We start from the raw sequence: 14,638 nt of genomic DNA on the forward strand, positions 1-14,638 counted from the left end.
TATGTTAACTGAAATTAAAAAAAAAAGGGGGTAATTACACTTTTGCGTCCGTTAAGTTAGTCACTAAATCATCTGTGATATCCCATGTCCGACCTCATCAATTTTTAGCCTCCAAATTTTCTTATAATGAGCAAAATTAGTCATCATCGTTAGTTGACCGTCTAAATTAACAGGGGATCCTTTTGGTAACTACGGTTATGATTTATTTTGATCGATTTTTACCTGAGAATAAAAATTGACAAAGTTGGAAGAAAGTGATTTAGTGACTAACTTAAGATATGAAAAGCGAATTCCTCTCGATTTTGGTTATTTTCATCTTTTTCCTATAATGCATAACGGGCTATTAATTTTTTGTCTTTATTGTTGGTTTGCCGTTTTTCATAAAGGTCCATATGTTATTTTAAATGGTCAATTAACGGTCAAGATTAACTTTGATCATTTTTTTTTAAAATAATAAGAATTAAATTGATGAGATCATAAGAAGGGCTACCAAATGTAAATTTAGTAACTAACTTAAGTGACCAAAATAAAATTAACCTAAAAACATATAATAAAAGTTCGGAATAAAGTATGATGTAAAGTGCTTGAAATACTAAAATATGTAACTTTAATTTATAATATACCATAATTTTATAATATGAAGTAATAATAGTATTCAAATTTAAATACATTTTTTATGAACTTAAATGTACATATATTGGGCTCTAAATATGTATATTAAATAAATATAAGTAAAATATTAAAAAAATTTGAGTTTGGTTCGGTTTGAGTCATAATCTCGTAAACTCAAATCCAATTTGAGTTTTAAAACTCCCCCGTTGTGGAGTTGGATTTGCATCTAACTCGAATTCATTGTCATCCCAACTCACGAGGTCATTCTTTTTATTCTAAAGTAGAATTGGGTCCAAGTATAGGACCAATCCATTTGAATTTAGCGCCTTTATATTATTATTCTTTCTTCAACTGCATCGATATTTTAGAGTAAATTACCGTCTTTTTTCATAAAATTTGGTATATAATTACAGTCTCATTTTGATGTCAACCTAATAATGAGCCATTTTCGTTAGCCCTGTTAGGTTTTCATCTAATTTTTGTAGTGAACGGATTAAAATATCCTTTTGAAATATAATTAAATTTTATATGCTTTCTATTTTTTTAAAAGTATTTTTATGGGTTAATAAGCCTTAATGACCCTCAGATATTTTTAAATTTTTTCTTAAAAAAAAATTAATAATGGTAAAGTAGTAATTTACACGGCACCATCTAGGGGCCATATAGTTATACTTCATTTGAGAAGGAAATTTGTAATTTTTAAATAACAATAAAATATTAATAATTATGATAAATTTCGCGAAAGATAACTAGCTCTAATTTATCTCAAAAGTTACTTAAGGACTAAATTTTCTATTTTAGCTTTATTACATCTTTATTTCATCGAACATATAACCACGACATACATGTATAACGTTTTATATTAAATAAAATCAAAGACATAATTTTCATAATCTTAGCGTGTATAAAAATAAATATTTTATACTTATTATGTGATCGGTCATTTCATAGTTACTGTGATTCTGCAGATTTCTGGACAAGGCAACGATGATAGACGACAAAGACACATCAACTGAGAAAAGGAACCCCTGGAGACTATGCTCTTCAAACCAAGTGGAGGAAGTGAAACTACTCCTCCAACTCATTCCCATCTGGTTCAGCTGCCTCATGTTCGCAGTAGTAACAGCCCAACTCGGCACATACTTCACCAAGCAAGGCAGCACAATGGTCAGAACCATCACACCAACCTTCCACATCCCGCCAGCCTCATTCCAAGTCTTCACAGGCCTCACAATCCTAGCCTCCGTCCTGCTATACGAACGAGCCCTCGTCCCCATCGCCAGAGCCATCACCGGCCGCGCCTCCGGCATAACGATCCTGCAACGTATCGGGACCGGACTAGTCCTATCAATCTTGGCCATGGCTGTGGCAGCATCCGTCGAGGCCAAAAGGGTTAACATTGCACGCGACAACGGGCTCGTGGACGAGCCTAAGTCCGTCGTTCCAATGGCCATTTGGTGGCTGGTGCCGCAGTACGTGATATGCGGGCTTTCTGATGTGTTCACTGTGGTTGGATTGCAGGAGTTGTTCTATGATCAAATGCCGGTGGAGATGAGAAGCGTGGGTGCAGCGGCGTACATCAGTGTGATTGGGATTGGGAGCTTTTTGAGCAGTGGGTTGATATGTATCGTGCAAGGGGTTAGCTCGAGGGGTGGGCATGAGTGGCTTGGGGACAACATTAACAGGGCTAATCTTGAGTATTTTTACTGGGTTTTGGCTGCCCTGAGTGCTGTCAATCTCTGTGGGTATGTTTGTCTTGCGAGGAGGTTTGTGTACAAGAGCGCTGATCAAGGTGGTTTTCAGGGTCGTTCTGGTGAGAAAGAATTGGAGTAGTATGGGAATGTTGAGTGGAATTTTACTTGTTTGCCAATTTTTTTGAAAGTTTGTGGAGTCACCATCATGTGATCAATGTTTTCGTGTTATATATGTTGAGTGACATTAAATGTTTGTACTATCCGTGTAACTTAAATTTTTTTTTTTTTTTTTAGTTTTGGATAAATGTAAATTTCATAAATAGAAAAAAAGTATAAAAGTACAACACAGTCATGAATTATTATGAAGCTTCACCCCCGACAGGCCAAGAGATCCGTTATAAGCGATATAAATCACATGAACTAACAGAATAAAGAAAGACTCATGTAATTAAACTCAACAGTGTAACTTAAAAATTATACTATCGATTGTAGAAAAAAATATAATTTTAGTCCTGTAAGTATGGGGATAACCATTTTAGTCATATACGAAATCATTTTGATAATTTTATTTTGTAATTTTGAAAATTTCGCAAATTAAGAACAAAAATAGCCTAAATTTGTTAACATGAGAAGAAAAATGCACGCTGGTCATGTGTATGTAACGTGCACTTTTTCTGTCATTTTTATCATCATTGTGCGAAATTTTTAAAAATATAGAAAAAAAATTGGCAGAATTGATTTGTATAGAACTAAAATTACTACTCGCCATATGTACATGATTAAAAATTCAATCTCAAGCAAACACTATATATGTATTTAATTAGATGGAAGAGAAGAAAGATCAATTGATGAACAATTTATCAAAATTGATTGAATGGATTGGCCTTTAAAATGTATACATAGAAAATTAACTTTAGAAAGATAGTGGAAGAAGGAATTATATTTTTTAAAAGTAAAATAAAAATGATAAAATAAAACTACATTTTTAAAATATGATGGTGGTAATTTAAATTTTTGTATCTTTCAATTATACAATAATAAGAAAAAGAATTTTTTAAACCAAGCATTACTTGATCTGATTTTGGACTCTTTTGTAATGCAATTCAATATCAATGAATTTCTTCACTTATAAAAGTACAAAGAGATTACAAATTGATATAGAAACATAAAAATAAAATTCATATGCATTGTATGAAATAATTATTTATAAAAAAATATATAAAATCACTAAATTGTTAATCAAGCTTAATTTTAGATAATTATTAGATAATAAAATAAGTAAACATATCATATTTTATTATTATTAAGAATTAAAATATGATATATTGATTAAATAAAACTCTATGTGAAATTGATATAAAATATTGAATATGTAGTAAATATATATAACAAAAACTAAAAAATAAAGTATTAAAAAAAAGATACAAGTAGTTCAAGAACTTTCGAACAGAAATACTTAAGTTCGAGCTCAGCTCATAAAAGAGCTCGAGCTTAAGCCAGCTCAACTCAAACTCAAAAATTTTCGAGCTCGTTCGAGCTGTCTCGGCTCGACTCATCTTGTACTCCTAGACCAACATGCCAAAAAGCAAGTTAAATTTCAAATTAAAATTTCAGATTATCTCATAAGGTTGTAAAATTTTGTAAAAAAAAAAACCCTAATATACTAAATAATCTAATAAATATGAGACTCAAATAAAAACTACAAAAAATACCAAACTGATTAAGGTCTACAAAACAAAAAATTGACAAGTGGCTGCCAACGCACCGCTTCCCTTTCAAATTGCACGCGCACACACAAAAAAAAAACATATGCAATTCACACATTTACACGCATTCAACGGTCCCACTAAATGGGATTCGAACATAAAGTAGAGAATTGAACAACTCTTTATTTGTCAGTAAAATATTATAAGTCAGGTAATTAAACAATTAGTATTATCTATATATGTTTTATTTCTTTATGGTATTACTTTTACATAAATCCATTATTTGTGTTGAAACTGATTTATCTAAAAATGTATGAGTGATGGATGATTTAATTTGAATGATGATATTGTGTATGTGAAATGAGAAAATATATTGAAATATTATATTTGTTGAATGACGTGTTGTTGGTGCTTGTAAATGAAAATATGTTCATATATAGTTTTACATTACTAGTTGCTTACAAGAATGGTGATATGTGAAAATAAGGGAATGGTGGAAATTGAATATAATTGTGACATGGGTACTCTTTAATGTTGTTGAATAGCCTGTGTGGCGAAATGAAATGAAAAGAGCTATAATGCGATATAAAAAGAGCTATGATGCGATATGAAAAGAGTTATGATGCGAAATGAAATTGATAAGCTTGTGTGGCGTGTCAAGGGGATTTATTTAAACATTATGTAATGAATGGTGAGATTGAGTTGATGGAGAAAATACCACATCACCCTCTTATAAGCATACTAAAAAAGAAAGTGTTCCACTGACTGTCCTATTATTGTGATATGATGGCATCATGAGTATAACAAAATCGATGTAATCTTATTTGTATACAGAAAGATACTATGATACATCTTGTAAGCTTATTACAAACGGGAGATTTCAATTGCTTTACTTATGTGGGATGATTGCTTTGTGGATAAAATGAACCTTATTGGAATCAAATTGATCACATTTTATATATGCTACTTAAGTTGTCCTGTTTGAAACTATGCCTGATGTGCATGTATAGGTGATGCCGGTTATTTACTTAGTGAGTTGCAAACTCATTCCTCTACTAACATTTTTCAGGTATAGATCTTTACCCACCGAAGGCTAGGTCCAAACTTTATATTTCAATCAAGTCGAGCCAATATACAGACACATTCGTCAATAAAGACAAAAATCATATTTTAGAATTGTGTAAATATGAATTAAAAATGAGAATAACTTATGAACTAATTACAAAAGTTTCATGTTGTGGAATCTAATAGGCATATGTACAATCTTGTAGACGAAATGATAAATTTGCTAGTGATGATGATGAGATTACGTGTATATATATACTCAATAGAGATTGTATTATGTGTTTATTTACATGTATAAACAAAATTTACTTTAAGTGTGATATTTAAAAAAGATAAAGTTATTGTGGGGTGCTACAGACATGCATAAGCAAAGGCGTCCTGTGCATCTCATATAGTGCAATTCAGGGACATCAATTATTCTGCTCCGAACAGCAATCATTCTGTAGGTGGAGTCTAGAAAGCATTGAGGACAGTTCATGCCCCTACTGTTACTTACATTAAGCCTACACCAGACAAGAATTGAAGCAGTCAGTTGTGCTATAACCAAAATAATACTTACTCAGATCATCGGAGCATCCAGATCATCTTCCACTCTGTTATCTTTGCATCTCTTGAGAAGGAGGAGCTGATCTCTCAAGTGCAAAATCTGTTATATCCAAAATGAGATGTTATTATTATTATTCTTTTTTCTTTCGGGGGGAATGGGGGTTGTTAACGGAATTGAGAGGGTCAAACGCAACAAATATATACCTCATCCTGGAGAAATGGAGGAAGACTCTCTATAGAAACTAAGATAGATATCTCCTCCGAAACCTTTCTGTCTTTAATGGCAGACCATGTTCGAGGTGGCAATGCCAGTAGAAGTGCTGTAAAAACATCACTGCTTGCCGGTTGCATAGCCGAGCAACCACATGAGTTGCCGAAAGTGCAGGAATTAAGCTCTCTTTGAGACGAAGAGACTAGACTAGCAACTCCCTGTTCGACAGTGTGGTTGGCCACTGTCCCAGAGGCTACTGTAACATGCTTGTCACTATTGGTAGCCTTATAAGATCCTGCACATGTTTCTCGACAGCAAGCACCAGCTGCAATATTAGGCAGATGACATATGTGACCCAAAGTTTGTTCTGTCCTGCAAAATGAATTTTCAGCAGACAAGGTATTGGTCACATGCTTGTAAAGGCCAGTCTCTTGCACTAGTTTCAACACCTCCTCCTGAGAAATTGGATATATAAGTGAAGTTGGCGAAGAAAACAAAAGTAACACTATGGAGTTGTTAAAAACTTCACCGTGGATGACGGATCATAGGCACAACTACAACTGTTTGAAAGTACAGACATAGATGTTTCATTTGTTTTTTACCTTCATAGCAAGTTTTGATTTCTCTTCTTGGCTTAGAGCTTGATGGACATTCTCTTTTCTGCAGACCTCCACCACCCACTTAATGAACTCTGAAAAATCTGATGGTAGAGATAAGAAAACAGTCGAAATGGCATGTTTTATGTCCTTGACATTATCTGAGCTTAACAGCACTGGAACATCATCCATCAAGTATTTTGCAGTACTAATCCAACTCTCATGTTTGCAGCTCTGCCAAACAGAATCAAAGTACAAACTCAATGGAGCTGCTAAGAACTATAGGAATGAACTTAGATTTGTAAGAATATAAGAAACTGACCTCACACCATTCAAGAGACAATACAATAATAAACTACCATAAAGTTAGCTGATTCTTTGGGGAAAAGGGTATTTTCCCTACCGTGTTTTATTTTGATTGTTGGTTGTTGCGAATCATAAATTGATTCTCCAAATAACTATAAAATCACAAGAGGATCACAACAAAGTCTTAGTGATTCTTGTGATATCTATATGATTTGATTTTGGAAATATTTCCTTATTTTTATGTTATACACATATGTATTTCACCTATATAAATAGGTGGAGGTTATATCATCAAACTAAGAGTAAATAATATGATTTAGGCCTTTGGGCATTTGTCTCGTGAGCGTAGGTCATATGACCAAACCATGTAAATGTTCGTCTTCTATTTCTCTCTTCACTTATCTAGAAATCTAACATTGGTCAGTACGCAAAACGATATTGATGGAATGTATTCATAATGCTAACAGTTCTATGTCCATTTGAACCCCATAAAGCGAGGAAAGCAATGCAATCAACAAGGATAAATCCCTAATAAATTACATAAAATTATACATAATCTAGGTCACTTTTCTTTCTGAGTTGTTCCTTAGTAACGGAACTCGCTTCTGGAAGGACAGGCATAAACATGTCTAAATCCATTATCTGCTTGTCTGTTCTTTAGCTTACAAAGGTTGGTAATGAAAAATCAGTTATATAGATCATACCATGGCATAAAGCAAAGCTGGTGCTCTTTGCTGCCTAGACACAAGCATGAACCTGAATACAAGTAAATGAAACAATAAGATAAGCTTTTGATATTTGTTTCAGCAACAAGACAAATGTTTGCTTCAATATGCACTGCCTAATTTAGATCAAACGAGGAAAATAATAGCTTCAGTATGTTCCTATCTTATAAGGATCTTTCATTTCTGTTCTTTAGAAAATGAGCAAGGACTTGAAGATGGACTGTTGGAATTATTTGACAAAGACCTTCCAGTAAGGCTGAAGGATTAAGGTCAGCAAAATAAGTTAGCCAACATATGTTGCCAACCAGAAACCATCGACACGAACATTATTCCTGCCATGTAATATACTCATTGAAATACTATGTTATACACAACACACCCCCACACACACCTAGTACACAAAGTGGCATTTGAACAAATGTAAAAGAAAAATTTTAAACTACTTTCAAAATAGTAGGTAGCATCTGAATTTACTTTTTTCTCTTTCTACACCTATTGACAAAAAAATTCTTTCTCTAATAAGTGTGGCCATATCTTTATTTAAGCATACCCTCTGCGTAGTCCAGTTGCTTCAACAACAGTATCCATGGCTTCCCAAAGAAGTGAGAGTGGAACCCAGTGAGGAGGATATTTAAACCTTGCAACATCAAGAATCAGCACCATATCACTCTCAGCATGATATCCACCAATGGGAGAAAAATGACCTGTTCCAGTCTGCAATAAGTATTAGACAATTCATCAGTGGAACCAGCAAGATAATGCTATTATGACAAGACCTTCCCAAACTTCAAGCTGATATACAAAACGCAGAGTCAAACAAAACATTCAGTGATAGAGAGTGTTTTTACATTCCAGAGATTCATAGGTCTACTTTGGCTTTTTTTCACTTTTTCCTAATGAGCTTTCTTGTAGAAAAGTTTTCAATTGAAATACTATCAGACATTATGAGAGCAACAATCCAGCAAGTCTGTTTTGAATTGTATTTTTCCTTTCTGAAATAAATAAAGACTATAAAATATTGTTATTACTTAAATCAAATGAGATACTTCTAAACAAGGTAGCACCTTATATGTAATAGTGGCATTAAGAGCTCATGAACCAATAATAGATGTACATACAAGAGACCAGCACACAGAATGGCATACTACTAAATTTGTGATGGTTAGAAAGAAAAGAAGACATCTGAAGATGTGAATAAAATAAGAAAAGATAGTTAGACGTCTACCTGCTTAAAAACTCTTCTACTATATGATGAGATCACATGACAATCATCTGATGTAGAACACATCATTACATACTTCCGAAACTCATCAATAGAGCTCTGATCAGTGCGAAAAGCTTCGACATTGGCACCTGCACAGCGTGCCAAACATACAACTTTCCCAAATGATATGCCCTTATCGCGGACGTTTTCTAGTGGCTCGCAGCAATCCAACATAGTTTCATCAAACCATCTCCAAGGTCCTGTATTTGGATTCCAATAATTTCATGACAGAAAACTCCAACAAGTAATAGAGATGAAGCAATTTCCACTTTTAAGAAAGTCGTTTACAACAAAAACCAAAAAAGGAAAGTTGAGAATTTCAAATTTCAAAAAGATGTTCTTCAGTTAAAGAATCGAAGATGCACCATATCTCTCTCCTCTGTTGCTCACCTCCTCTTCCTACTCAGAGTGAAGGGTAGCAGAACACTCTGTTGATGTCTGGAAATTGGGGCAAAGCATAATTTACAAGAAGTATGCAGACAACCCAAGGTAGATAAGGCAGCAACTAATTTCTCTTGATTGAATAAATTAAAGAAACCATTAATGTAAAACAGTTTTCAGAAATTAGAAGTTTTCAACTCAAGAAGAGTCATTAGATTAATAGCAGAACTTTTTTATAAGCAGTGGACATAATTATTGCAAAAATGAGTGGTTGGGATAAAGGTCAAGGAAGTGAGACAGTTCCTCTGATAAGAGGGCAAGAAGTCTGTTAACTATTAGTAAAGGAGGCTTGGGGTTGAAAATATATGGTGTTTGGAATGAGCAGTTGCAGGTAGGTTTGAGATTTAGCTTTAAAGACTAACACATTATGGATAAAACAGATCCATGAAATTTATCCAAAAGAGTTGATTGGTATTGGCAAAAAGGTAATGAAGACAAGGGATTTCCTTGCACTTGGATGTCAGAATAACTGGTGGACAACAGATTTAACAGGACCTATATTCTATTAAATCTGGATAGTATTGGCTTCTGGTTAGAAAATATGTTTACCCTTGCGCTGTTGATTTGGAGTCTCTTCGACATTCCTAAACATAGTCTTAGTTTCCGGATAGCAACTAGGAAAATGTTGCTAAGAAAAGCCAGGTTGCAGAGACACTGTATTCGTGTTCAGAATTGATGTTTGTGTGCCCTGCATTAACTGTCCTGAGGGTAGTTCTCATCTATTCTCCGTTTGTCCACAGTCAAAATATCTTTTGGTGTTCACTTCAAATTGAATAGGAATTAAAATTCCTCTTCAGTGGCATAGACCGATTTCCGTCTTAAACATGCTCAATTTAGTAAAGTAAGAAAGGAGTTCTTGCTGCTTGTGTATACTACATATGGGCTGAAAGAAATGGTAGATGCTTTCAGAATGTTGAAACAAATGTAAATGCTATTTCCCATTGGTGCAAGCTGAAGTTGATATCAGGATTCGTTCTGTTATTGAAATGGTGTTTTCGCAGAAGTGTGGTGTCACTTAGACTCCTTGCATAGGTTCTTTAGTTCTTTCTAATTTGATTTGAGTATATTGAGACTACTGAGTACTTAAAAATAAGATTATGTTTGCAGCACTCCTAGAAGATGGCTACATATAGACTCTTTATTTAAGCACTTTCTGATGTATACAAGTTTTCCAACAGTAATGAAGTTATATTTAGTATCCAAAATATAACCATATATTGAAAAAAATTCAAAAATTGGTAGTAATATGACACTCAAGCAATAGTAATCAAAAAATTCAGCATGGTGAAATCTTGGCAATGTCACTTAAATATATGGAGCAGTCCATGAGTAGCTGAAACAGCATTAGCCATGCAAAAGTTCCATTCTTAGCATAACAAAAGTTACCTTTCCATTTTCTACATGGATCAATAGCAAGGGCATTCAAGACCATTGCAAGGGTGGTCAAACCACAATATGCAGGCTCAGATTGTGTTTGATAATAAGAAATCAACTTGAAAAACCCTTCCATATTTCCTTTTTGAAGTGACTCCCCGAAGAGTTTCTGAAGTGGCAAATCATACGGAAAGTCAGTCATTTGAAAATACAGAATGCCATGTCCTCTATGCTGCAGAAAATTCTCATGCTAGTAGCTTATGCACAACTGGGTGGAAACGATTACTGAAAAAGGGGCCTAAAGATGGGATGATATATGGTAATATCAAGAAGAGGGAAGAGGCAATGGTGGTAAACTACTTATGGTACTACCATGTTCATTTCTGCAAAGGATATAGAACAACTATAGGCTTACTGGCTTAGATGCGAAATTAACTTCACAAACAATAAAATTTTCACAAATTAATTTGAAATGGATATACGAAATTTGGTCATGAAGCCAAAATTAACAAAAAAAAGAAAAATGATTCTGGACAAAATTGAGCGTCGATAGTTTTGTTAATAGATTGCCTGAAGATAATGAAAAGATAACCTTATTTTTCACCATAACTACAGTGCAAGAACTTCCATACCAGTTGGCCTACACGTCTTTAATCAATCCATATGCAATTTGTCTCATACTTTGAACAAACTTATATACTTAATCACCATTTCTTGAATTATTTATTTCTTCCTGGGGCACTAATGCAGCACAGGCAGATAGAACCACTTGCTGTCACTATCTTTCAGTTACCACAATGAGAAATTAGATTTTGAGTATAGAAGAGAACAGACAAGTTACAAGAACCACACTTCCCTAACCAGGAAAATAGGGCAAACATGAATCAAACTACTCAACGAAAACCCAACTCGAGATCAAATATGAAACGTTCATCTCAGTTCATAAACGAACATAACAAACTCGACTTGAAATTTCTGCAAGATTTGCAGCTCGACTCCACTAATTAAAAGTCCTAAAATGTGAAATAGATCACATCACTGCTCACTAAAAAGCTGCCTCAAGCTCATCTCAACTCTCACATCAATTCAAGCTTGACAATAAGCATTTCGTATACATTGCTTATCACGAAGTTACACACACGGGAACAGGAGAATACCTTGCCTTCAGGAGAAGAAAAATCAATAGCTGGAGGAGAAGGAAGGGCGCGCCTGTAGAACCCCGCTACCGCCATTTTCACGCACAAACACACTTCACTGTGTGCGGACGACAATGCTGCTACTATCCCCGCCTGAAGAAGCGATTTTCAAAAGTTCTCTCCGGGACGTTAATTGGGCTGGCGGATCAACCAATTAGGTGCCGCCAGATTGGGGGGTATTTCCGTCGTTTTACATACAATGAGAAATAAGGGTAAACAGGTAATTTCAGTGTTGGTCTCCATTTGTTTGGAACTTTGAAAGCTATGGTCCAGAAGATGAAATTCCGATTCCTTCTCCACATGGTTTTGTTTGTACTTCGTTTTCTATAATTTTTTCGTAAAATTATGAAATTTGATATAATTATAAATATTTTTTATTATGTAAAATATTATTATTATTTTTAATATTTGATAAAATTATGAGAGTATTTGCGTGAGCTTCTAAAAACTATTTTTCCGCTTTGGGCTTTAAAATAGTACTTTTAAACTATTTACAATATCAGCTTCTAATGAAATCTTTAAGAAAAGCGCTTTTAAATCAAATAAATGTTTTTTGTAAATAAATTCAACTTTTTTTTTACTATTATACCCTCATTATAATAATTTTAATTCAATTTTACTATTTTTAATTTATTTTTGAAATTACATATTTAAAGTTCATATTAAAATTTTCAAATAATTCGAATAATTTTAACATATCAAATTTATACTTTCACATATTAAATATTTAGAACTTTTATATTTTATTTGTTATATTATCTAATTATATTATTCCTATACCATTAAAAAATATATTACGCAATGGAAGTATAATTGAATTAAACATTCACTTTTCTTTTAATATTTAAAAAAATATAAATATAAATATACTAGTCGAAATAAAATTTATTACTTTTTGTGGAAAACAATTATTATTGATAAACAACAAGTGCAAATATAAGAAAAAATATTATTTTTAAAATAAATAGGGATAAAATAATTTTTAATCAATTAAATTTATTTTAGAAGTGATTTTCTCCAAACACTATCCAATTTGGCGCGCTTCTGTTTGTTTTTCACTTCTTTTACAAATTCTATTCACTTCTGATTCTACTACAACTTCCAACTTTCTCTGCAAAAAGTACTTCTCTCAAAATAGAAGTTTTTGCAAATACTCTCTATATCAATTTTGAATGAAAGCTTGGAACTGTCAACTTTACTCTTATTTTGACGATTATTCACAAGTAATTGACCCATGCACGAATAATGTTTAAAAAAATATATAAAAATCTCTCTGTATTTTTAAAATAAAGAAAAATTACCCCACTTATTGGTGTATTAAACACACTATTCTTTTATTTTTTTTAATTATAAAATGACTTTATTTAAACACCATTAGATTTTAATTAACATAAATTGATAGTTATATCTTATCCATTATTATAAATTTATGGTTTAAAAGGGGACTTTACACATTTTTCCAATAACAGGGATTTGAACTGCCCCCAAAATAATATGATAAAGAAAATTCAAAGAGAAAATGCAAAAATAAAAAAAAAAATGTGCTGCAAAGGTGAGATAAAAACAAAATAACATAAAATGCGTTTTTTTGTCTGTAAATTGGAAAAGGTCATAAATTATAAAGTATAGATATATATATATATATATATTTGAAGTGAAAACGATGAATTGTTATTCTTTTTGAATAAGTCGATTTCGATCATTAATATCAAATATTAATATCTAACAACTGTCAATAATAATAGCAATCATATATTATTCATCAATATCAAATAATTATATCTGACTAACACCTACTATTAGAGTAGAACAATACCTACTATTATTAAGTATATTAAGAAGGTGATTATTCTTCCGGTGCATTTTGATTTTTTGATTTAAAATGTCAATTTTAAATCCCTAATAACAAATGTTTTAATTTATTTGGATAGTTATAAATTCAAAAAATTTCAGATATTTCAACTCTAATTTTAATTTATATTTTTTTAAATATTGATGAATTTTAAATTCGGATAACAAATATTTCAATTTTTTTTTTTTTGAGAAACCAGATGGTGAAGATATCATTTAAAAACCATTCCAAGAGCAAAAAAAATCAGTGCAAAAATCAGAACAAATCAAAGAACGAAATCAAAACAAGAAAAAAGTCATTTGAAATTATTTTTCAAAATTTTTTTCGTCAAATTCAAATCTTTTAATTCAGATAAAGTTTAAAGATTTATATATAAAAAATGAATTATAAATTTAATTTGATAATAATCTTATCGTAGTATTGATGAGGTTAATTTTCTAAAGACCAAATTGTCCTTGACATGACTGATCTAACCGACCCACACCTGACACACGAACACTAAGATGATGTCACGTGGCAAGCTCATATGCGGTACCGTACACTATAAATACCAGCATTTATGATATTTGTGGAAAGTGCACTTATCACGTTCTTTGATCTCACTAGCTCTCAACTGATCGCTTTCGACTCCACTTTTTCTAACTTAAGCATCGGAGAGCCTTAATTGGGGGCTTCCCAACAAACCTAACGTGTGTTCTGTTCTCAGGAGAGCTCGAAGAAGGGTTCAACGACCCGACCTTATGATACCAAGGCTCAGCGATCCGAATTATGCGACCTGCATTAGTATTTAATCCACATTCTATTATTTTGATGCATCCAAACGACGTACTTAACCATTTTCTGTAGTAAATAAAAGAATAATTTCAAAAGTAGATTTTGGGGCCACTGGATAAGAATCTTAACATTGTAAGGGACAGGGAATCGGGTGCCCATATTTTCTTTCTTTCTTTTTCTTTTGTTTTCCATGACAGGAATACTTTTGTATTTTCCCAAATGTCAAAAATACAAATAAAATTATTTTGTGTCTTTATATAAATTTTTTATTAATTT

The 14,638-nt window shown here is 32.6% G+C and overlaps 2 protein-coding genes across 2 annotated transcripts in view; one reads left to right on the forward strand and one right to left on the reverse strand.

Moving 5' to 3' along the window:
* LOC105172176 (protein NRT1/ PTR FAMILY 5.4-like) overlaps window positions 1-2,566 on the forward strand; it is a 6,167-nt gene extending 3,601 nt beyond the window's left edge. Inside the window, exon 4 of the mRNA XM_011093536.2 lies at window positions 1,581-2,566. Within this exon, the coding sequence (XP_011091838.1) occupies window positions 1,581-2,445 (865 nt within the window). The 3' untranslated portion in view covers window positions 2,446-2,566. The remainder of the gene's footprint in view (window positions 1-1,580) is intronic.
* Window positions 5,320-11,848, reverse strand: LOC105172177 (glutathione gamma-glutamylcysteinyltransferase 1-like). The gene is made up of 8 exons (XM_011093537.2): window positions 11,698-11,848; window positions 10,553-10,709; window positions 8,687-8,925; window positions 8,012-8,175; window positions 7,441-7,492; window positions 6,437-6,664; window positions 5,828-6,289; window positions 5,320-5,723 (listed from the first exon to the last, which is right to left on the reverse strand). The coding sequence occupies exons 1-8, from the start codon at window positions 11,770-11,772 to the stop codon at window positions 5,637-5,639; spliced, it is 1,464 nt and encodes a 487-aa protein (XP_011091839.1). The 5' UTR covers window positions 11,773-11,848; the 3' UTR covers window positions 5,320-5,636.

Source organism: Sesamum indicum, linkage group LG10, assembly GCF_000512975.1.
Source record: "Sesamum indicum cultivar Zhongzhi No. 13 linkage group LG10, S_indicum_v1.0, whole genome shotgun sequence".
NCBI lineage: Eukaryota > Viridiplantae > Streptophyta > Magnoliopsida > Lamiales > Pedaliaceae > Sesamum > Sesamum indicum.